This window comes from Hyperolius riggenbachi, chromosome 4, assembly GCF_040937935.1.
Source record: "Hyperolius riggenbachi isolate aHypRig1 chromosome 4, aHypRig1.pri, whole genome shotgun sequence".
Classification (NCBI taxonomy): Eukaryota; Metazoa; Chordata; class Amphibia; order Anura; family Hyperoliidae; genus Hyperolius; species Hyperolius riggenbachi.
In genome coordinates, this window is record NC_090649.1 from 201,304,277 (window position 1) to 201,329,387 (window position 25,111).

The following is a 25,111-nucleotide window of genomic DNA, read 5'->3' on the forward strand; positions in this document are numbered from 1 at the left end:
ACACCTAATAATTATATTTACACCTGGAGTGAGGGACACAAGAAGATCTTTAGGGTAATTTTAAATGCCTGATATAAGGACTGTTGACATTTGTATAAATTAATTTGCCTTACAGTTAAAATGGAAGTAGTTTAGATCAAATATATTACAGAACATATGAATGGGGATAGACACAGAATTCTGCATTCATATGAGAAAAGGCAAATCTGCACCCCAAGTAAATACTCATCAATTAGCATCAGGCGTACTAGCTACAGGATAACATAGATAGTCAAAGAAGGAATTACGAAATAATCCTGCCAAATTAGCTGCACAGCAAACAATATCAAAATTCACATATTTATTGGTGTAAAAAAAGTCAAACACATTGTACAATTCACAATTAAAACCAATTAAAATTGTAGTAACAATATAACAAACTATCGGTCTGCCCTCAACCGAGTAGCATATGGGGGATGACCAATACCCTCTCTGCCTCACTCCCTGCATGCACCTAATCCCAACAAGGACAACCAAAGTTGGATCTGTGTGATTCATTGATGGAGTCAACCCAGGTCCTATGGATCTACCAAAGGTTTTTTATTATATCATCAGTGCAGACCATATGGACTCAGAGTGGTCGCTTTGGAGTGGGTCTGAGGACCGAGAGGAGGCGATATCACAAAACTCTTACTAAACAGAGAACTCACATATAATTAAGTTAAATCATTTATAGAGGTGCAATATTTGCTTCTTATTATATTATATACTATCTGGGCGCTTTCAATGTACCTTTTCATGTAGACCCAAGTTTTTTACTTTGCTGTTGATCTCCCTTACCCCAATGTCCACCACGAACCCCAACGTGCAGATCGGAGTGCAGCCAGAGGGCCAAAAGACCGGAGTGGTATAGTGGTATTGAATTAAATTACTCACCCACTCTTTACATATATACTACTGCACTTAGAAGGCTCCTGCCTTCCCTGTCCCCCCTTCCCCTCTTAGGTTCCTCGGTCATAATTTTGGACCTAGGTCACAATAAGGGGAGCCATGGAGAAAGAATACCACAATTATTGTTTAAATAACTCAGCAATTGAAAATGGTTTGGTGATATTCCACGGTTTAGCACTTTAGCATGTACCGCATCTTGCCGTTTATGTGCATCCATGCTTACTTTAGACATGCAGATGTGAACTTGCCATATCTAGTATTTCCACCTGAAATTACATTTTAATGCATCAAAACCCATGATTAATGTGTGTTAGTGTAAGTGGCTGTTAAGATCACTGTGGTTTAATTTAATAATTGTGCAGATTAGAAATTAACATGGATGTGATGAGTAACACGAGCTAGACAACATCATATTCTTTATTACACACTCCAGCAGCACAAGCCTCACACAAATCCCTCTCGTGTGGTTTGGTCCTCACCATACGTCGGCCTGGTCTATGCCAGTTGTTGCCAGTGTCTTCTCCGTAACAGTTCTTTCTTATTTTTAATATTAAAATTTCTAGGATTTTTTCTGCCCTTTCCTCATTAAATGTAGGTTTTATGAAACGGTCATTTTCACAAGCTCGGCATTGTTGCCCAAATATCCGCAGGAGGACTGTAGCTTTTTTAGATTTCCCAAGGCAGTAGTGAAATATGAGTGCAACGCGGCCAGAGTTCCAAAAATGGCCACATTGGAAGCAGGTGAAGCTGTAAAACAGAAAGAATAATAAATTAAGAGAAGCATTCCCTGCATATGATCAAATGTTCGTATTATTGAAACATATTTTGAAAAATCACTTTTACTATCATATCATTGCACTCAGCAACAAGCAGTAATATTGGATTAGCTGAATAGAAATGAGCAAAAAATTCTCCTGCTGTGCAAATTTCCAAGTATCAGTAATCAAAAATGTGCAGGGCCAAATCAGGATTGAAAACTAACAATGAATGTTCAACCAGTTGTTCACCAGATCAGGGACGCGTGGATGGGGGTGGCATGTGTGCAGCAGTTTATGCTTGTCTTCACTTAGGAGTTTGGAAGAGATGGGATGTCTACTCATTGTATAGCTACTGGCACCCTACTGCCCTATGAATTAAATACACTGATAACATGTTTCTGATCTGGCAAGCAAGTGAAGAAGAGCTGAAAAGCTTCATGGGATAAATTGCAAATAATCATGGAAATAATGGTTCGCTTACAGACACAGCTTAAATCTCCTTTCTTGGTCTGAAGATCAGGAAGGTGGTTAATAAATAAATGGGCTAACAACAACCCATCATAAGCCTACAGCAGATAACATGCTGATACATTATAAATGGCATGACCATTAATCCCAGAGAAAATCTGTACCAGGTGAACAATTGCTGTAGCAAAGCTGATAATTTGTTCATTAGGAATAGAAAAATGACTTACGCGAGAGACTTCAACACTAAGAGAAAGAACTTTTGTAATCAAAGGGATAAAAGGAAGAGTGAACTTTATACTGACAGTATAACTAAAATGCAGTAGCATAGCTACAAATCCATGAGCATTGGTGCAAATTCACATGATACAGACTGAAAAAACTGGCATTCCAAGGACAGCCACTATGTGAGAGAAGTGTAAGTAGAGGAAAAGGAAAGGTTTGCTAAAGGGAACCAGAGAGGAAGGATAGGGAAAAATAGCAAAAGGTTTTATACATACCTGGGGCTTCCTCCAGCCCCATAAGCACAGATCGCTCCCACGCCGCAATCCTCCACTTCCTGTATCGCCCGTACCGATCACTTCCGGCGGACGCGGCCAATTTTCCGTATCACAGGGGCTCCCTCCATACCCTTATGCATGCGGCTGCGCAGTATGCGTAGGTATAGAGGGAGCCCGACTCGCGGCAATGACGGGACCCGGTACCGGCGGATCCAGGCAGCAGAGGACGGCGGCGTGGGAGCAATCCAGGCTTATGGGGCTGGAGGAAGCCCCAGGTATGTATAAAACCTTTCACCCAATGTCTCTGGTTCCCTTTAATGATTGCCACTACTGGAAGCACATACAGGAGTGACCAGTACAACTACAGTACTAGCCTGGCAAAGAGCTAGTGCAGCAAGTGGGGGAAGGCCTCAAGTCTTCAGGTCCGAGGGCCCTAGTGAGGCCACAGCTGTACCACTGTTAGAATCATTAAGATATATGGAGATCTTTGGGAGGTACTATAAAATATCACCAATAACCGTTTGGGTGTACTGTTGCTTGTTGATAAAGCATCCTCAAAGGTGAAGAACAGGCCAGTGCTAATGACTGTGCAGGATACTAATGCTTATGGTGACCATACAAGGTACAATTTGTTCATTTAAAAAAAAAAAAATTTTGATCCTAAAAATTTGATCGATTGTTCCATTTGGTCGAATAGTTCCTAAAATTCTTTTCGGGGTACCATACACGAACGTTAATTTTTTCTGAAAATGTGAGAAAAACAATCGAATATGAAGAAAAAGTTGGTTTATCTAAAGGTGCCCAGTAATGATACACTCATGATTGTACAATCTTACTAAATCTATATAGTAGAAGGGTAAACGGGGTGAATATAATATGGAACGATACTTTAGGTAGTCCCTCATATTACATAAAAGTGGTAAGATTGTACAATCAGGATTGTACCATTAGTGGGCACTTTAATAGTATTTTCTTATACAACCTACTATACACTATACAATTTCACAAACAATCATTTAGATTTTTCCAAAATATAAAATCAGATTTTTTTTTAAAAAAACTGAATAATCATTCATTTTTTTCGATTAAAAAAAAGATTATTTTCAATTTTCTTTCTATTTGATTGTTTTGGTCAAATAAACAAAAGAATCCAATGTTTTAATTGCACCGTGTAAGGTCACCATGACAGGGATGTTGTTCAGTGCACCCCTTAGACAGAGTTTTATATGCTGTTACCAGGCATAGGAGGAGGTTTGGTATATCTTCCAACCATTTTGTCTCTGTCCTCTGGTCAAACTATCTTCCAGACTGTAGTTGAACTGCAGAACCCAGGTCTTCTGGTATCTTTCCTCCAGCTCTGACTTTTGAAGGTCACAAAATACATCTATCCAGATGTTCCCACTGGAGGTGTTAGCCATGTAAAAGCTGTAATTATAATAATCACACAACAGGATTCACTTTACATTCCCCTATCTTTTTTTTTAAGAAAATACAGTATTTCACTTTTAAAGCAAATATTTGGATACATTGCAAAAGAAAATGCATATACTTCTCAACAGGAACAATACTCCAACTGGTAACCCCCACAGCTCAGTCCAATGCAAAGTGTCTCAGTGGAGCTCAGATGTTCCGAATACCACTAGACTAAATCTTTTTCATACTAATAATCACAATGTATTTCCAGCAGGCAACATGCTCAAGGACAGGGCTGGCACCTCCATTAGGGCAAACTGGGCAATTCTCCAGGGAGTCAGAGTAAATAGGGGCCTCTAGGTGTCCCTCCTTTCAGTAGCATCATTATGGAAGTGCAGGGTGCGCCACGTGTCATCATCAAAGGGTGACACTGGAGGGTTAATGCAAAGTAAGAAAAATTGAGTTTATTATCTCACTGGTCCTACTAGAGTGAAAAAACAGGAATTGAATAATTTAAGGTGTAGCCTTATGTGCAGGTACCAGCACTGGTAACAAAAAACTGAAAAACCAAACAGAGAACAAAAACCAGTATATGCTGCTCGAAAACTGCACTTTATTATAGATATTTAAAAAGGCACATACATATGGAATCAAGACATGTCAGGAATTAACCTGTCATATAGATTATGTATTGTTGAATACAATACTATGTGCTGCAACTGTCAAGGACAGTAGGAGAAAGTCCCTAATTGAATAGCAATATTCTCAAATTGTAGATCAGGTCACATCTGACTATCAAGGACTAATCACACTCAACTGTGTAGAGAGAACCACAACTTAGGTAACGGATTATATAAAGCCCAATCTGAGGTAGATCAATAGACCATACGGTTAAACATGCCTATAAAGACTAAGGCAACCGGTGTTTTAAACCTTGGCAACGCCAATATCATGCCCCCGTGAGGAGACCCAATAGTGTAACATATTATGGTCATAACCACTCACAGAGGGCAAAAAATGGCGCAACCAATATGGTCAATGTGTGGGGCTACCAGTATCACAACCATGAAAATTATAGTACACCTGTGTTCAGTCTAATAGGTGGTAAAGTTGTTGGGAACACCCTTAACCAGTCACTGTGAGGAAACCAGGATATTACTTTTGGATATGGTTATAACCACTCACAGAGTATAGAAAGGTGTGACCAATATGATCAAATATGCTATTCATAGAATATAGGGAGATCGGGGACTGATAGCAACAGCCCTAAACCACTTGTTGTACATGAGGCCAGAACCGCATGGATGATTGTACAGGAAGTATTCCAATTGGAGCCATAAAAGTTCATAGATCTGCAAAAGCAAAAGGCAATTTTCCAAAATGGCATTGAGCATATGTTCACAGAGCCAAGCCCTGTCACAATGTGGTTAATAGGACAAAACTGCCTCAATAGTAACGTCAGCAAGCCGTAATGTCATTGCATACAGAGCAAAGTTCTTGATCCAATATGATTTCCGTAAACAATTTGCAGATGCTTAGAATTGTATGCAGAGTAAAGCTATCCGGAACAGAACATATTCTGTATAAAGATCCCATTCAATGCAATATGTAGGGAAATCTGTGTTAAACATCCATCACATTCCACATGGATACACACGTATGTGGGACTGCCAGCCAGATATATGTTGATCTGCAGCCATCGACCATTGGTAGCTATATAGCGTATTTGTGATGACTAAGCCAAACTGTTTTCCAGAGAACGGCTATTAAGATCACAGTCACATCAAACCACCTGAAGTGTGGCGCAGTATAGTCAATGCCACGTGTGGGCGACTGGAGGAACTCATATGGCAATCATTGTCCCATGCATACTAGCAGGTGCACTTATCTGATCCGGTGATGATGCTTGATACAGTAAACTGCGTAAGGTAGAAGCGGCTCATAATGGCTCCAAGCTGACGCCCAACCAGGGCTCTCACATGCGGTAATGGCTGCGGCCTGTATCAGTCAAAACCACGGCTCCCACTAGCGTGTTTGCGTAGCATGACGTCTACGTGTTTCGCCCCGCCCACCGGAGCTTCATCAGGACGTGCTACGTCATCACGTAAGCTGTCCCGGCCTCCCTGAATTTATATCAGGCCGTCTAATTGGCTCTATTCCAAAGAGACTCCATCTAGTGGTGGAGGTCAGGTAACAGCTACAAATGTATAATGGGGACATCTTGTGGTCAAAATCAAATACAGCAACCTCTGTAAACTCACATAGCTTATATCAAAGGCATAAAAGCAATTGACCATCCCAGAAATAGCACCACATTAATTGGATAATCTATCATATAAGATCCTATTTCAGGAACACTTTCAGATTTAGGTCAACATTTAGCCCTAAAGGCACCCTCCTTTTTTCAGCACATCTTCCAGGCTCTATGCCTGACCTACCAGCATGTTAAGTCAGTGTGTACATGCCTGCAGGGGGTGGAGCAGAGGTGCCAGCTGGGAGATAGAGGAGGCTGGAGAAGGAGGGTGCCAGATGCAGGGCGGGTGAGATATTATGCTCCACCGTGCATACTCTGAGTTGTTGCCAGAATGGGAAGGGGGAACAAAGGCCATCTAATACTGCTATCTGGCAGGATGGGGGGGGGGGGGACAAAGGGAACCTAATACCACTACAGGGGAGGGTGGGGTGCGGAGGGGCAGAGGCCACCTAATGCTGCTATCTGGGGATGGGGAGGGGGAGGCACAAGGGAAACCTAATACTGTCAAAAAGTATAATGTGGAGGTCCCCATGGTAATTTTCACTGATGGCCCCATTTCACCTAAAATTGGCCCTGCTTGGGGATGACTCCCTCACAGTTTCCAAAGCTAAAAAATTCAGACCAATATTTGTAAGAAGAGCTCTAATACAGCCAGGCCTCAGAAAACACTGGGCTGTTAGCTGTCAGTGCCTCTTTACATTTCTACCAGATAGTTGATTTTAAGAAATGGAGCTAGATGAAATGGTTGGATTTTTTTTTTTTGAGTAACAATTGTTTTATTAGTAACCATTGATTGTGCTCCCCATTTTAAAATGTCCACTAGATACTTTTTTTTCTCTTGTTTTTTGATCTCATAGTTTGTAATGATAATAATCATTTCTTTTTTTCTATAGCGCTTTTCTCCTGTCAGACTCAAAGCACTTGCAAGGCAGCCACTAGAGAGCACTTAGTAGACAGTAGCAGTGTTAGGGAGGTCTTGCCCAAAGAACTCCTTTACTGAATAGGTGCTGGCTTACTAAACAGGAAGAGCTAAGATTTGAACCCAGGTCTCCTGTGTCAGAGGCAGAGCCCTTAGCCCATTACATAAATCCAGCCACTAATAGAAACCTTATGAAAATTTGATTTAACCACTTGCCGACCAGTGGCTTTCTGGCTGATCTGTGCTGCGTAGGCTCTCCAGCCCGCAGCACAGATCAGGTTTTAGCCAGGGCAATCAGACTTACCCCCTTTTTTCCCCACTAGGGGGATGTCCTGCTGGGGGGGTCTGATCGCCGCCGGCTCTCTGCGCTTTGCGGGGGGGGGGCTCTTCAAAGCCCCCCTCCGCAGCGTTTTCGGTGCTCCCTGGCTTCCCGTCCCTGCCTCTCCCTCCATGGCCTGCGCAGGACGGATATCCGTCCTGCGCATTGAAGGATAGGCTTCAGCCTATCATATGCCGGCGATCCCCGGCCAATCAGAGGCCGGGGATCGCCGATCTGCCTTACGGCGCTGCTGCGCAGCACTGCCGTATGATGTAAACGGCAGGGATTTCTTCCCCACGTGTTTACATTTTGCCGGCGAGCCGCGATCGGCGGCTCTCCGGCTGTTCACGGAGACAGCCTCCGTGAACGGACATGGAAAGGCCGTTTCCATGGAAACTTGCAGACGACCAGTTTACGCCAATCGGCGTTAGCTGGTCGTCAAGAGGTTAAGGTAATTTTTGCTCCACAGAAAGCAAAATTCCTGTCATTAGAACTGGTGCTAATCAGGTTTAGAAACTATTGGGCTTGATTCACAAAGCGGTGCAAAGTGTTTGCACGCCTGTGAAAAGCCCTTTATCACGCCTAAACTCAGTTTAGGCGTGATAAGAAGAAACTTGCGCGATCTCCCGCGCGCAAAGTTTTGCGCGCGGTGCGCTACGCGCGCAAAACTTTGCGCGCGGGAGCTTCGCGCGAAGAGCAGCACAAATCGGTGATAACTCAGCTTTGCACGGCTTATCACGCCTAAAGTCTTTTAGGCGTGATAACTGAGTTATCACCGCTTTGTGAATCAGGGCCATTGACTGATTACCAGACAGCTGAAAAATCAATCAAGCTGACAGGTATCCGTCTTTAGCCTTCTGAGTCAGATTAGATCCATGCAAAGTTCCTTTATTGTATTTGCTGGATATCTAAACCATTAATAGGAATTTAAAAAATGTATACGTAGTTAATCATTTTAATTTTCCAATTATACATTAATAATGGTTTTAAAGGGACCCTGTGCACCAATTAAAAATGAAATTGTGACTTACCAGGGGCTTCTTCCAGCCCACCGTAGGCCGCAAGGGCCCCCGGCGTCCTCCTGGCTCGTCTCCTGGTCCCGGCTGGTGGCTCCGTTACATTACGACTTCACGTCATCACGCCTGCCGGAGTAAGAGTCCTGCACATGCGCGGTTCTCTAACATTAAACCACGTGTGCGCAGGACTCTCACGCCTGCTGGCATGATTACGCATATCGCAAAGCAGGAAGCAGCCCTAACGTCGCCAGGCCGAAGTCGTACCATAATGGAGCTGCTAGCCTGGACCAAGAGAAGAGCCAGGAGGACGCCGGGGAACCTTGCGGCCTACGGTGGACTGGAGGAAGCCCCAGGTAAGTCACAATTTCATTTTTAATTAGTGCTCAGGGTCCCTTTAATGATATCCAGAGGCAGGCATGGCCTTGCCTCACTCTCATCCTCCATGGAAATTGAGGCAGGTCTGATGTGGGGTGTAAGATGCCTGCATCAGTGAGGAGTACTCATATGATGTGCTGTATAATTGGGATACTGTGAGTAAGTTTCATTCACATGTTTGATTCAATAAAAGAATGATTTTAAACTAAGGCTTTTTTTATTTTTGGTATATTCTCTCCCCAGCGGTGCTGGAACTAGAGGTGGCATCGAGCTAATTGGCTGTACGACCACTTGATTAGACATTTTATAGAATTGAGAATTGAGTGTGTTCCAGTATGCCTAATCGATGAAAAGTGTCTGATTTAATGTCGAATCAACCAGCTTAGTCGATCAAGCAGAATGATATCTGTCTGTGTGGTTACACACTGCATATAGGCCACAGGCATTGCTGGGCTGTGTAGTTCTACTATATACGTTTCTATCTATATTGCAAGCAAGCCAGCACACTGTCTATCATAAGCTGTGCTTAGCTTGCTACTGTATCTGTAATTGATATCTGTCTGTGTTACTTACACACTGCAGATGTAGGCCACAGGCATTGCTGGGCTATGTAGTTCTACTATACGCTTCTATCTATATTGCAAGCAAGCCAGCACACTGTCTATCATAAGCTGTGCTTAGCTTCCAACTGTATCTGTTATTGATATCTGTCTGTGTGGTTACACCCTGCATATAGGCCACATGCATTGCTGGGCTGTGTAGTTCTACTATACGCTTCTATCTATATTGCAAGCAAGTCAGCACACTGTCTTTCATAAGCTGTGCTTAGCTTGCTATTGTATCTGTTATTGATAGCTGTTTGTGTGGGTTGCACTTACACTGCATACAGGCCACAGTCAATTGCTGGGCTTTGTAGTTCTACTATACTCTTTTATCTATATTGCTAGCAAGCCAGCATACTGTCTATCATAGGCTGTGCTTAGCTTGCTACTGTATCTGTTATTGATATCTGTCTGTGTGGGTTACACTTACACTGCATTCAGGCCACAGTCAGTTGCGGCCCTTGTAGTTCTACTATACTCTTCTAACTATTGCAAGCAACCCAGCACACTGTCTATCATAAGCTGTGCTTAGCTTCCAACTGTATCTGTTATTGATATCTGTGCGAGTTACACACTGCATACAGGCCAGGCCACAGTCACTGCTGGGCCTTGCAGTTCTATCATCCTCCTCTATCTATTACAAGCCAGCACACTGTGTATCATAAGCAGTGCTTAGCTTGCAACTGTATTTGTGATTGAAAGTACTATAGGATGTCTCTCTGTGTGTGTTAAAGTACACAGCCCTGTGATACACACACACACACACACACACACACAAAGCTGCTGTGTATTTGACACTGATTGTGTGCCTCTTTGCGATTACACACACTGTCTACCACTATTGAATATTGTTAGTAGTACTGTATACCCCCAATATGGAGAAAATAACAGGCAAAGGCAGAGGCAGGCCACCCCGCAGATCTGTTCAAGGTCCTGCAAGCATGATTTTGTGCGGCCCTTGACCAAAGCACAGTGTTCAGACGGCACGTACCCTCAACCTCCAAGATTCTGAGGACATAGTTGACTATTTAACACAGAACACCTCATCTTCCTCAGCTTCTGCATGGAACCGTAACATATCTTCCTCCTCCTGCTCTGATTCAGGCACCCCACAACTACTTAACACTCAGCCGGCAGCTACCACCGTTACTGCTAGCACCACAGCTGCTCCATTTCAGAGTTCGCAGGAGTTATTCACACAGGTTTGTGGTGAATTTACTGATGCACGAGCATTAGTGGTAAAAGATGAAGATGCTAAGGATGTTACACCACCTCACAAGTCTCAGTTAGGCATCACTATGGACGTAAGGTGCGAGGATGATGAAGTACCCGTTGTTGGTGCAGTTTTGGAGGTGTCTGATGCAAGCAAAGCTGTGGATGATGATGATGATCACGTGAGATCCCAGAAGACAAGATAAACAGGGGGACAGTTCAGAGGGGGAGAGTGAGAGGAGGAGACGAGTTGCTGTAAGAAGCAGGGGGAGCTCGTCAGAAACAGCTCGAGGCAGTGTCCAGCGGCATGTATCGCCACCTAGGGACAGCCAGCCAACACGCCCCTCAACCAGGCATGGGCGCAAATTCAGCTTCGGGTGAGTGCGGATAGTTCTATCCGGATCTCACCCAGTAATGCTGTGCGGTGTGGGCGGGGAGGTCAAGCTTACCTATCTGACGTCTTCTTCGGTCGTCCCTCAGCGCCTCCCATGATGCGGTCCACACACGTCACGTGATTACAAACACTTCCTCCGAAGGAGGAAGTGTTTGTACTCACGTGACCGCCACTTGGAGCGCATCGTGGGAGGCGCCGAGGGACATACCTAAGAAGACGTCAGACAGGTAAGCTTGACCTCCCCGCCCACACCGCACAGCATTACTGGGTGAGATCCGGATAGAACTATCCGGACTCACCCGAAGCCGAATTTGCGCCCATGCCTGCCCTCAACGTCAGCTGCCGTTAACCCAGTGCTCACCAGTTTGGACATTTTTTTGTGTGTCTGCCTTAGATAACACCAATGCCATCTGTAATATCTGCCACCAAAAATTGAGTTGTGGAAAAAGCAACACCCGCCTAGGGACAACAGCCTTACGAAGGCACTTGATCAAGAAGTGCACACACCAATGGGATGAGCACATGAGGAAAAGCAGCACACAAATGCAGTCACCCTCCGCCTCCTCTTCCTCCTCCAGGAGCAACATCTTCAGCTGCTTTATCCTCTGCTGCCCTTGCATCTTCACAGTCACCCTCCTCCACTCCGCCTCTCACCTTGAGCAGTTTCTACTCCTCTGTAGAGATGGCCTGAACGGTCCACCGGCGAACGGTTCCAGGCGAACTTTGGGTGGTTCGCGTTCGCAGTGAACCAGGAACTTTTTTTCAAAAAAGTTTGGTTCGTCCATAGACTTTAATGCCCGCCGACTTTAACAACAATAACAATAATATTTATATAGCGCTTTTCTCCCTGGGGACTCAAAGCGCTGTGACCCTGCATTATGCAGTCTCAAAGGCTAGGGAAAAGAGGTGAGTTTTTAGCCTTTTTTTAAAGCTGTCCAGAGAAGGAGCCTCTCGTACTGATTGTGGAAGTGAGTTCCATAGAGTAGGGGCTGCATAGGAAAAGGCCCGAGCACCAAATGTTAAGTGTATCCTGGGAATAACCAGCTTCATCTTGTTGGCAGAGCGGAGGGTGCGTGGAGGGGCATAAAGTTCCAATAGATCCGCTATGTATTTGGGTCCCATGTGGTGTAGAGTCTTGAATGTCAGCAGGCAGATCTTAAAATTGATTCTCCATTTTACTGGCAACCAGTGAAGAGTTTGCAGTACTGGGGTGATGTGTGAGCTGCGGGGGGCATTGGCTAGGAGTCTGGCTGCAGCATTCTGTACTAGCTGTAAGGGGCGCAGAACCTTATCTGTAGATCCGATTAACAGGGCGTTGCAGTAGTCTAGGCGGGAGGATACAAATGCGTGAACCAGGGCAGGTAGGTCTTCAGCTGGGATAAGGTGTTTTATTTTTGCTATATTTCTTAGATGGAAGAAGGAAGACTTGACGACAGCTGATACCTGCTGTCTGAGTTTTAGATTTCCATCCAGGATCACCCCAAGGTTTCGCACAGAGTCTTTATACTGTACAGTATCTCCCCCAATTGCTAGTTTGAGGTGGTGAGCGTTTTGAACTTTATCCATCATGTGTGGACCACCTACCACCAACACCTCTGTTTTGTCAGAGTTCAGCCTCAGCCAGCTGGTGTTCATCCAATTTTGTAAATCCACTAGACACGCATTTATGGATGCTGATGGGTCTTGGGTGCCAGGCTTGAAGGACAGATACAGTTGTGTGTCATCTGCATAACAATGGTATCCTAAACCATAGTTCTGGATTATTTTGCCCAGTGGGAGCATGTAGACTGCAAAGAGTAATGGTGATAGTACAGAACCCTGTGGAACTCCATAGGCAAGTGGCACTGGATTAGAGTAGTGTGTGCCCAGACATACTTGCTGTGTCCTGCCCAGGGCCGGATTTCTGGCTAGGCCACATAGGCCATGGCCTAGGGCGGCAGAAATTCAGCACTGTTTGGGGCGGCTGAAGGGCAGAAAATTGTGTGCAGCATGGCAGATGACTATCCGTTCATTCATGCCGCCCGCAGCCCGTCTGGCCGCCATTTGCAGCCTGCACTCTCTCCCTCTGACTCCTCCATGCTCCCCTGGCACTCCCCCTGCACACTCTGCAGAGAGAAAGTTTGTTCCGTTCGCAGCCGCCCATAATGGACGGCTGCTTGTGTCTGAGTAGGGGGACGTGGAGACTACAAACAAGCAGCTGTGTACATTCATAGTAGTCCCTCAAAACATGGCCGCCGGACCTTCCCTGCAGTTTCAAGCTACAACAAAATGCTGGGCGCAGAGAAGACACGCTGCTGTGTTTACCAACACACTGACTCCGCCCCTTGTCTTCAGCACGGAGCGGCGCGAAGATCAAAGACCCTCTGCTGACTCTTCTCCTGCTTCCTGTGGCTCTCTCCTGCTTATCCCCATTAATGAGATTAATTAGGACACAAACGCCCACCCAGGGATCAGCTATGGGGACAGAGCATCGGAGGTTTCACACTTCAGATAGACGAACAGTAAGTAAACAAACACTGTCCATAGATAAGCTGATTTGACAGCCACAGCGGAATGCTTTGTCTCAGCTTGGCTAATTTATTGCCTGTTCTGTCTCACAATCTGTATGTGAAACATCTTTCGTGCTGTACTTTCCTTCACACTCTCCCTCTCTTGTGCTTAGTTCTATCTCTACCTGTTTCATTTCCTTCCAATCTCTATCCTTTCCTTCTCTTTAGCTTCTCTTCCCTCCTCTGTCTCCTCTTTCCTATCAATTTTGTATTTGGGGAGAAAAAAACATATGTAGCAAAGGTTGGAAAACTACCCTGATATCTCCTCTCACTCTCTCTTTGTTGCCCTGACCCCTCTCTTCTCTACCACTGTCTCTCCTTTACTCTACTCTGTGTCATTCTTTTCCTCTCTCTCTCTCTCTCTCTCCCTGCTACCCTCCTTTTTACCACAATTTTCTCCTCTTGTACTGCTTCTAATCCTGTTTTCTTTGTCTCCTCTCTTTTGTTCTCCCCCTATGTCCCCCCACTCCTATCTTACCCTCCCCCTCTCTTTAAACATTTAGAGCAAACTTATGACGTTTTGGGATGTGCACATTTGGATACTTACATCGGGAGGAGGAAGCCTGTGGATCTTAAGCTTTCCTTGTCCTCCGGTGCCAAGCCAATCTAGCCCTCAGACCCTCAAAGTGCAGCTGCATTGCGTCTGCGCAGCAGCAAAACCGTTCAGGCACCAGCAGAAAAAGCTAAGACCAACTGTATCCACGCTACTGCACAGTTTTTGACCGCTCGCACCAACATATAATATAGTGTTGACATCTTACGTAGCTCTTTTCAGTGTCATGTCGATTGTCCACAGAGGAGTTCACAATCTGATCCTACCATAGTCTAATGTTCTACTGTATCATTATAATGTATTTTTATAGCCCTGGCATCTTCTGCAGCACTTTACAGAGTACATAGTCATGTCACTAACAGTCCTCAGAGGAGCACATGATCTAATCCTACAATAGTATTATTATTATGTATTTATATAGCACTGACATCTTCTGCAGCACATTACAGAGTACATAGTCATGTCACTGACTGTCCTCAGAGGAGCTCACAATCTAATCCTACCATAGTCATTGTCTAATGTCCTACCATATTATTATGTATTTATATAGCACTGACATCTTCTGCAGCACATTACAGAGTACATAGTCATGTCACTGACTGTCCTCAGAGGAGCTCACAATCTAATCCTTACCACAGTCTTATGGCTGGTTCACACAATACAACTCTTTCCCCCCACACTCCATCTATCCAAATGCAGAGTGGGAGGACTTGTCAGGCCACGAGAGCTCCAAAGATGCCAGATTATCATCATATGCCTGGGCGACAAGTATGGGGGGGGGTATTATAATATTTTGCGTACAGGTACACGTGTGTGTGGGGTGGAGGGGGGGGGGGGGCGCTTATTGACAGTTGGCCTAGGGCACTAAAAGATACAAATCCGGCCCTGGTCCTGCCAGATAGGAAGGTCTGAAACCAGCTAAGAACAGTACCCCTTAGGCCACAGTAATTCTTCAGTCGCTGGATTAGTATTTCATGGTCCACAGTATCAAATGCTGCTGACAAGTCAAGAAGAATCAGAATTGAGCAATCACCCTTGTCCCTTGCAGTAAGTAGATCATTCATTACTCGGACTAATGCTGTTTCAGTGCTGTGCCTTTTCCTGAATCCTGACTGAAAAGTATCAAAGATGTTGTTATCTGTAAGCCTGGCTTCTAGCTGGTTGGCGACTGCTTTCTCGATAACTTTTGATAGGAATGGTAAGTTCGCCACAGGTCTGTAGTTGGTTACAGAATCAGGATCTAGTGAAGGTTTCTTCAGGAGGGGTTTTATGATTGCTTTCTTTAGTTCTTCTGGGAAAAGTCCACTTTGCAAGGAGCACTGAGTGATTTTGTGAAGTGCTGGCCTGAACAGCGCTGGGCACTGCATTAAGGATCCAGTTGGGCCAGGATCCAGGTCGCAGGTAGTGGGGCGGAGACTTTGAATGAGAATTCCAAAATCTTCTACACTCAGAGTGTCAAAGACTTGCCATGGTGGTACGGTAGTAGGCATATGCAACGTCCAGTGGTCAATTGATGTTGTTGGTGTAATGCTGGCACGGATGGTAGACACCTTGTTTGTGAAGAAGGCAGAGAATTCTTCACACCTTTCCCTGGAGTATGTGGTTGGGGCTTTTAGGCAGGAAGGATTGCAGAGTGATTCCACTGTGTGGAAGAGTTGAGCAGCTCTGTTGTTGGCTGTAGATATTTTGTGCGAGATAAAGTCTGATTTTTTCTTGGTTATTGCTTGTTGGTATTGTCTGAGGTGTTGAACTAGGCTAGATTTGTGCTCCCCAGTCCCTGATTTACGCCACTGTCTTTCTAGTCTGCGCCCTTTCTTTTTTTAGATCCATGATGGTTTTGTCAAACCAATTAGCTTTCTGCTTTTTGGTTGCTGATTTGGTGCGCCATGGGGCAATACTGTCAAGTGTTTCATATATCGTGTTGTTGTACTGGGTTACTAGAGAGTTTGGGTCCATTTGACTGTGGAGCAGATTTGTAAAATCCAGGTTGGCAGTTATCCTCTCCGGTGTTAATTTACTCAGGGGACGGGTTTTGATTGTTTCTTTAGGGAGCTGCTTGATGGGGTGATGTTCAATAGTAAACTGTATTATGTGATGGTCTGACCACACCACTGGGGTTACTGTTATGTTACTAATGTCCATTCCGAGGTGGAACAGTAAGTCTAGCGTATGCCCTCCTCTGTGGGTAGCTGATTTTACAACTTGTGTGAAGCCTAGTCCACCCATGAGATTTATTAGTTCATTTGCATCTTGTGATTGAGTGTTATCAGCCCGGATGTTGAAGTCACCAAGGATGATCCATCTCGGATAAGACAGAGCCAGCATGGCCAGAAGTTCTGGGAATTCCTGTAGGAAAGGGTCAGCATCTCCGGGGGGACGATAAACCACTAAAATTTTGAAGCCTTTACCAGCTGAGATCTGGGCACCTATACATTCAAAGGACTTTGTTGAGCCAACATTCAGGGCCCTGAGCTGCAGAGTTGTTTTGCCACAAATTGCTACACCCCCTCCTCTGCGGTCTCGTCTTCCCTCACTTAGGGCTGAGTAATTGTATGGGATGGTTGCTTCCAATGTGGGGCCCGCATTGGCATCAATCCAGGTTTCAGTGATGCATGAAAAATCGCATGTCTGAATAAGGTCCGCAATAATGGCTGTCTTATTGTTTATAGAGCGGGCATTGCAGAGCAATGCAGTGACTGCATGGGGCTTAGCAATGGCGACTGGGTTCACTGCCGGGGTGTTACTGCATCTCTGACTAGGGACATGGTAACTTCTGCTACTTTCAGCCTCTGATTTCCAGTACACATCACTAGAGATCGCTGGAAAGTTCTTTTCTTTGAATGGACCTGGGTCCCTGAAGTTGGACTGAGACTGAGTGTGGCACTTTTTATGGGCCTGGCCACCTTTTTTACCTCTGTGCGTTTTATTTAAAATCCCTAGAGATTCCAGCAAATTAGCTTGTTTTTTTCCAATGTGAGATGCAGCTCTCAATGGCCTGAGAGATAGTAAGAAGCTGGCTGTATAGATTAACATTGCTCTTTGGGAAGGAATGGGTTAAGTAAGCTCTTCCTTTGATTGTTGTTGTTTATCAGTGGGGGGTAGACAAAAGCAAATGCTGGCCTTCAGAATCTGCTAGAATAGGTGTGAAAAGTCCATTGATATGCAGAAGCATAGGGCCTACTAAGGTTTACTTAGAAAGGCAATGGAGTCAATATAATTTCAGCCTCTGAATGCATTTAAAGTATTTGTACAGTCTGCAGAAACGGATTGCCAGCTGAAAGATATTACTTCTGTTTGGGGAAGGAGGATGAATTCCCTTACCTTGTGAAGAGGACTTGGGAAGGTAGGAAATCTGCTTGCTGTGTTGCATGGACATGCTTTTTATTGTGTTGGTTTGTTTGAAGCTGTGGACCTCATGATTATCCAGGTGGAGAAATCCTATTCCATTGTGTGTCCTTGTAGGAGTAGAGAAGGCTTTTGTTTGTTTGTGTGGATTATCAGCTTCCCAATCCCATGCAGGACTCCAAAACCAAGGTCAGCTACACAGGACTTTCATGGTGAGTACAATCCAGCTTGTAATTTAGCCATCCATAAACTTCCACGTTTCCCAGAAGGTTCCAGTTGTAGCCAGAGATTTCATGGTGCAGAATCTGTAAGTATTTTTGTTCCTTCTGTGCATATATGTGATTAATGCTTCCCAGAGCCGAGACAAGGTGTGGAGCAGGTAAAAGGAGAGGCTGCCATCTTGAGCGCGCTCAGTATAGTCTATATATAGACTTTAGCGGTTAATAGCAAAGTCCCCTTACATAGTAAAAACACCAAATTTGCAGGGTATGTAGAGGAGGGCAGTGACTACAAGAGGGAAAAGACCTTATACTTTTTGAGAAAATCGATTTTAAGGTTTCAAAGAAAAAAAGAGTTGATTCATTAAAAAAAGAACCGATTCATTAAAAAGAACCGGATGATTCATGAACCGTTAGTATAGCTTAGAATGCATCCTGAGCAGGACGTATAGCTGCCGGCTCCTGCTGTCTCTCCCCACCTGCCTTTACCTATCACCCTCACCTAGCCTGGCACCTGGTGCACCCATGGGTGCACTGGGTGCCAGCCTAGGTGAGGGTGACAAGTGAGGAGGTGGGGAGAGACAGCACGAGCCGGCAGCTATTCATCCCAAAGGACGCACTCTATGCTATGTGGGGGGCGTCAGAGATCTTCTGGCGTCAGAGATCTTCAATCAACTTAATTGAAGATCGCAAGATAAGAGGATACTGTATTCGTTGGATCGTTTACCGAGGATATTGGCGTGGGAATTTTTTTTTTAAGGTACAGGTAAGCATTTATGGTTAATTTAGAATAATAAAATACTTTTCTCGTGGTTGTGTTTTTATTTCATTTAACCCTTTGTGGAAATGGGTAAGGGGTACTTTGTACCCCTATACTCATTTCTCCTGGGAGGGGGGTGGGCATCTGGGGTCCCCTTCTTAAAGGGGACTTCCAGATGCCTCCATGAACCCCCCCAGGGAGTCGTCGCCCCCACCTCCTCCTGGGGCACCGGAGGTGGGGAAGAGTCCCTTGACCATGGATTGAACAAGGGCTCCGGGGGGGGGGGGGGGAGGGGAAGGCTTGGCCGCCCCTCCCCCCGGAGCCCTTCATACCATGGACCATGTGGGCTGACATTAGCTCAGGGTGCGAAGCCCCAGTCTGCCGGGGCTCCGTATTCTGGCTATCCCAGCCTGCATGGGGGGCAAGGGATTACAGAGGCTTGGGAGGGGGGACCCCATGCCATTTTTTTTTCAGATTTCCCACACACAGCACATAAAAGTAATACAAAAAATTAAACACATTTTTTAAAGGACTTCCAAGGCCACAAATGTGAAAAAAGTTAAATACCTTTTCATAATCCAGATCCATGGAGGATGCCATCCATGCCCTCCCGTTCATTCCGCCATGGCTCCCGCAGTAATACCGGCCCCGGGTCGGGTTCTCATTCCCCCCTCAATATGGCCGCCACAGATTGCCGTGGCTGCGCAGTCCGCATAGACGCGATTGCGCCTGCGCAGCTCTAGGACCTCCTCCCGATGCGTCTGATGTATGCACGCATATTGATGACGCAGCGGTAGGAGGCCCTAGAGCTGCGCAGCCGCAATCGCGCTTATGTGGACTGCGCAGCCGCGGCAATCTATGGTGGCCATATTGAGGGGGGAATGAGAACGCAACCCGTTCAGAGGGATCAGGACCCGACTGGGGCTGATATTACTGCGGGAGCCATGGCGGAATGAACGGGAGGGCATGGATGGCGTCCTCCATGGATCTGGATTATGAAAAGGTATTTAACTTTTTCCCCATTTGTGGCCTCTGAAGTCCTTTAAATATTGTTTCCTGCTATCTTTTTTACATATCCTGCAAATATGGTGTTGCTAGGATGTAAGGGGCCTTTGTTATTAACTGCTAAAGTCGGCGGGTGATAACCAACCAGAGTTATAGGGGTGCAAAAGTGCTGAATTCTGCCATTGGCTTTTATTGGGCTCCCTATTTCACTTTCAAAAATCCAAAATGTTTTCAAAGGACGATGGCTCAGCAGTGGCACATTTTCTAGCATTGTAGGGACTCTTAGGGGGATCATGACTGGTGAGTTTCGGGCCCCTAGGCCAAAGAGGTCATAGCCTAGGTTCACAAAAACCTGTTTATTTTGGCAACGTTAATGGTGGCAATTCTGACGAACATAAATCGCAGCCATGGCCGTTAGCAACGTCTGAATCTTACAACATGTCTCACGCAGGTAGAAGGCATATTGTTGTACTTTCACTCCAATTTTGGGTTCCCTATATCTCTTCAAACCAAAGTTACGGGGGTGCAAAAGTGCTCAAATTCCCCATAGGCTTTCTTTGGGCCTCCTATTTCACTTTCCAAAATCTCACCTTTTTTCAAAGGGCTATGGCTCAGCAGTGGCACATTTTCTAGCATTGTTGGGACTCTTAGGGGAATCATGACTGGTGAGTTTTGGGCCCCTAGGCCAAAGAGATCATACCCTAGGGTCACAAAAACCTGTTTATTTTGGCAATGTTAATGGTGGCAATTCTGAGGAACATAAATCGCAGCCATGGCCGTTAGCAACGTCTGAATCTCACGACATGTCTCATGCAGGTAGAAGGCATATTGTTGTACTTGCACGCCAATTTTGGGTTCCCTACATCTCTGCAAACCAAAGTTATGGGGGTGCAAAAGTGCTCAAATTCCCCATAGGCTTTCATTGGGACCCCTATTTCACTTTCCAAAATCTCACATTTTTTCAAAGGGCTACTGGTGACCACTGGCAAGCATGGAGTACTTGGCTGTGCAGCGGACTTGGTGGTGACACCTCCATGGCTTGCAGGCAGGCCTGCTGCCACCTCCTCTCCTTCTCCTCGTACTCCTCCTCCTACATCTTCTTTCCCTGTTGTCCTCCTCCTCAGCTGAGTGCTACTCTACTGCTGCGCTCTCCAGTCCAATTCCACATCCCCAGCTCTCCAGGGCCTATTCCGTATGCCAGGTATGACGGTGTCACGCCATCTTGGTCTTGGACATGTCTTGCCTCAAAGTGGAGAGGCACACCAGACCAGCACTCCTGGCTGCTCTGAACAAACAGGTGAATCAGTGGCTGACCCCGCACCAACTGGAGATCGGCAACGTGGTGTGTGACAACGGAAGCAATCTCATGTCGGCTTTGAATTTGGGCAGGTTGACACATGTGCCCTGCATGGCACATGTGCTAAATCTTATAATCCAACGATTTCTGTGTAAGTTCCCAGGCTTACAGGAGGTCCTGAAGCAGTCCAGGAAGGTGTGTGGGCATTTAAGGCATTCCTACACGACCATGGCACGCTTCTCCGATATTCAGCGGAAAAAGAACTTGCCAGTGAGGCACTTGATTTGCGATAGCCTGACTCGCTGGAATTCAATGCTCCTCATGTTTGACCACCTGCTACAACAGGAGAAAGCCATCAACGAATATCTGTACACCTACGGTGCTAGGGCAGGCTCTGGGGAGCTGGGGATTTTCCTGCCGAGGTACTGGACACTCATGAGTAATGCCTGCAGGTTCATGTGTCCGTTTGAGGAGGTGACAAAGCTGGTCACAGTGAAGGCGCCATCAGTAACCTGATCCCATACGCTTTCTTCCTGGAGCGTGCCGTGCGTAGAGTGGTGGATCAAGCTGTAGAGGAATGTGAAGAGGAGGAAAAGTTGTGGGAACCATCATCAGCAGAACCAGATTTTTCAACAACACATAGGAGGGGGGAGGAGAAGGAGGAGTCGTCTCGGGAAGAGGAGTCAGAGGAGGAAGGTGGCTCTGAGGAGGAGGTGGAAGAACAACCGCAGAAGGCGTCGCAGGGGGCTTGTGCTCCTCACGTTTCCCTTGGTATTGTTCGTGGCTGGGGGGAGGAGGTGAACTTACCTGACATCACTGAGGAAGAGGACGAGGAGATGACTAGTAGGTCGGCATCCAAACTTGAGCAGATGGGGTCTTTCATGCTGTCCACCCTATTGAGGCCCCACCATTTAAAAAGGCTCAAGCGGAATGACCTGTACAGGGTGGCAACACTACTATACCCTCGGTATAAGCAAAAAGTGGCGGAGATGTTACCAAATTACCAGAAGGCTGAAAGGATGCAGCACTTGCATAACAAGCTGGCAAGTATACTTTACAGTGTGTTTAAGGGTGATGTCACAGCACAATGGAAAAAATGTGCCAGTAACCCTCCTCCTCCCATTTCCACGCAGGCAAGGACAGGACGCTTTAGTGATCTGATGGTGATGTCGGACATGCAGACTTTCTTTAGTCCAACGCCTTGCCTCAGCCCTTCCGGATCCACCCTCCACCAACGCCTCGACTGGCAGGTAGCCGACTACCTGGCCTTAAGTGCGGATATAGAGATTCTCTGAGCAGCGCTGAACCCCTGGACAACTGGGTGTGCAGGCTTGACCTGTGCCAGAGCTGTCACAATTTCCCATCGAACTTTTGGCTTGCCCGGCCTCAAGCGTCCTGTCAGAAAGGACATTCAGTGCAGCAGGAGGCATTGTCACTGACAAGAGGAGTCGGCTAGGTCAAAAAAGTGTTCAGCACCACACCTTTATTAAAATGAGAATGAGCATCCCGGAGGGCTACTGCCTGCCCGAAGACTAGTCCTCACACACAGCATCTCTACCTGCAGGCCACTTGTCTGCCTTCTCCGTCACCACCATCAGGGTCCAGGACTCCAGGTGGATTCCTGTATGTTTAAGGCAGCTGTTAGCAGCGGCCACTACCAAAAATAATATTTTTTTCTGGTGTGTGTACATGCATAATTTTTCTGGCTGCACTGTGGCTGCAACAACAACAAAACAAAAGGCATGTACATGTGTCAATTCCCCTTCGTGATCATTTACCTTGCCGTGGTGAAGGGGCTTTCGTATCACAATGAAGCAATGACCTATATGAGTGTGTTGGGGGCACACTCAAGATTATAGGGCCATTGCTTTATTATGGACAGACCAAATTCTATCAAAATGCATGCGAATTCGCATGAAAATTTGCATCCATATGCAAATTCGTTTATGCGTTTTCCGCATAGAAATCGCACCGCACTAGTGGAAACTGGCCCTTACATTGATTTCATGCGAAAACTTACGCGAATTTGCTTGGGAAATTCGCATAGTGAAAACGCATGCGAATTTCCTATTAATTACATTATATGCAAAAGGCGGCATGCGAATTCTGATGGCTCTGCTGTGCAGATTTTTCCTGTACAGAGCCTTAATAGGAAATTTGCATAGAAATTACACCGCACTCGTGGAAACAGGCCCTTACATTGAATGTATGCGAAAACGTACACGAATTCGCATGGAAAATTCGCATTGCGAAAACGCATGCGAATTTCCTATTAGTTACATTGTATGCGCAAGGCAGTGTGCGAATTCTGATGGCTCTGCTGTGCACATTTTTCCGATACAGAAAAACTCTCTGTTGTCCTGACAAGTGGAAAAAGGCTAATTAACTTGCATTGGTTATGCGAATCTGCGTGCAGAAAGCACATGCAGATTCGCGATAGTGGAAACGGGCCCCAAAGAAAGCTAAAGGTAGGTTTCTGCAATTCATATAGGACAAAGATTCACATTCTGCATACTATCACCAGCCTCTGTGTCCTTATACTGTGCCTCCAGCCGCCCCCATGCTCTGCTGTCCCCTTTATAAAAACCCGCCACGCTAGCGACACACAAATTGTCGCTAGCTGGCTGTTTACATTTATGTTGCCACTCTCCGCAGCTCCCCCGCCTTCTGTATATCACGGCTCCCTGCCTTGTGCATTGTTTATACCCGACTTGAGTTTGTTAGGGAAAATGCAAAAACGCTTTGCGCACATTTTTGCATATGTTAGTAAGTATGCGAATTTAACCATGCCATAGCCTGTGTGCTTTTAGGGCCCGTTTCCACTACAGAGAATCTGCATGTGTTTTATGCATGCAGATTCGCATACCTAATAATAAATGTAAAAGAACACAGGCACTGATAAAGTTAAATTCACATGCTTTTACAGGAACGCAAAAATGCATGTGAATTCGCATGAAAATTTGCATCCGTATGCGAATTTGTTTATGCGTTTTCTGCATAGAATTCGCACCGCACTAGTGGAAACTAGCCCTTACATTGATTTTATGCGAAAACGTACACGAATTTGCATGGGAAATTCGCATAGCGAAAATGCATGCGAATTTCCTATTAATTACATTGTATGCGAAACGCGGCGTGCGAATTCTGATGGCTCTGCTGTGCAGATTTTTCCTGTACAGAGCCTTAATAGGAAATGTGCATAGAAATTGCACCGCACTAGTGGAAACAGGCCCTTACATTGATTGTATGCGAAAACGTACACGAATTCACATGGAAAATTTGCATAGCGAAAACGCATGCGTATTTCCTATTAATTACATTGTATGCGCAAGGCGGTGTGCGAATTCTGACGGCTCTGCTGTGCAGATTTTTCCGATACAGAAAAACGCTCTGTTGTCCTGACAAGTGGAAAAAGGCTAATTAACTTGTATTGGTTATGCGAATCTGCGTGCCTAAAACGCATGCAGATTCGCGATAGTGGAAACGGGCCCTAAAGAGAGCCAAAGGTGGGTTTCGGCAATTCATATTGGACAAAGAGGCACATTCTGCATACTATCACCAGCCTCTGTGTCCTTATACTGTGCCCCCAGCCGCCCCCCTTATAAAAATCATCACGCTAGCAACACACAGATTGTCGCTAGCTGGCTGTTTTTACATTGCTGCTGCCACTCTCCGCGTCTCCCCTGCCTCCTGTTTATCGCGGCTCCCGACCTTGTCCATAGTCCATACCCGACTTGAGTCCTGGGATGGGCTGTCTAAGGCCAGAGGAGGCGTGGTCTGTGAGATGAAAAGGCTGCCAAGCTGAATACAGTCAGAAGGAGGCGGAGCTATGCAAATCATTTGGTTTGTCCCCACTCCTTGACCAATATCCATTTCCTGCTGCCTAGCTCCAGTGCTGGATAACCAGAACTCTATTGCATTTGCAATTAAGAAAGTATACTAGAATCTACTAGATAGCTTCAGAAAATTCTGTTTGCAAACAACATGATACATCATACTGTATTTACATAGATTAGGATACAATGAAAACCTTATAAGAACTGAACATTAAATTGTGGTTTACCTACCTGATTAGTGGATAGTTTTTGATAAATGAAAGTATCTCTTTCTGTGGATTGCAGTGTATATCAGAGGTGTCCTGATAATGTCAGCAGCCGAGGTAGAGAATAGACACTACAGACTCTTTATAAAAACAAGAATAGAAACTAAAACCTTGGCACATACACC

At 45.5% G+C, this 25,111-nt stretch overlaps 1 protein-coding gene across 1 annotated transcript; it reads right to left on the reverse strand.

The window, feature by feature from the left end:
- Positions 1-339: 339 nt before the first annotated feature.
- Positions 340-25,111, reverse strand: LOC137570627 (receptor-transporting protein 3-like). The gene is made up of 3 exons (XM_068279326.1): positions 24,952-25,111; positions 3,890-4,078; positions 340-1,677 (listed from the first exon to the last, which is right to left on the reverse strand). Exons 2-3 carry the CDS (start codon positions 4,069-4,071, stop codon positions 1,329-1,331), a joined length of 531 nt encoding a protein of 176 aa, XP_068135427.1. The 5' UTR covers positions 4,072-4,078; positions 24,952-25,111; the 3' UTR covers positions 340-1,328.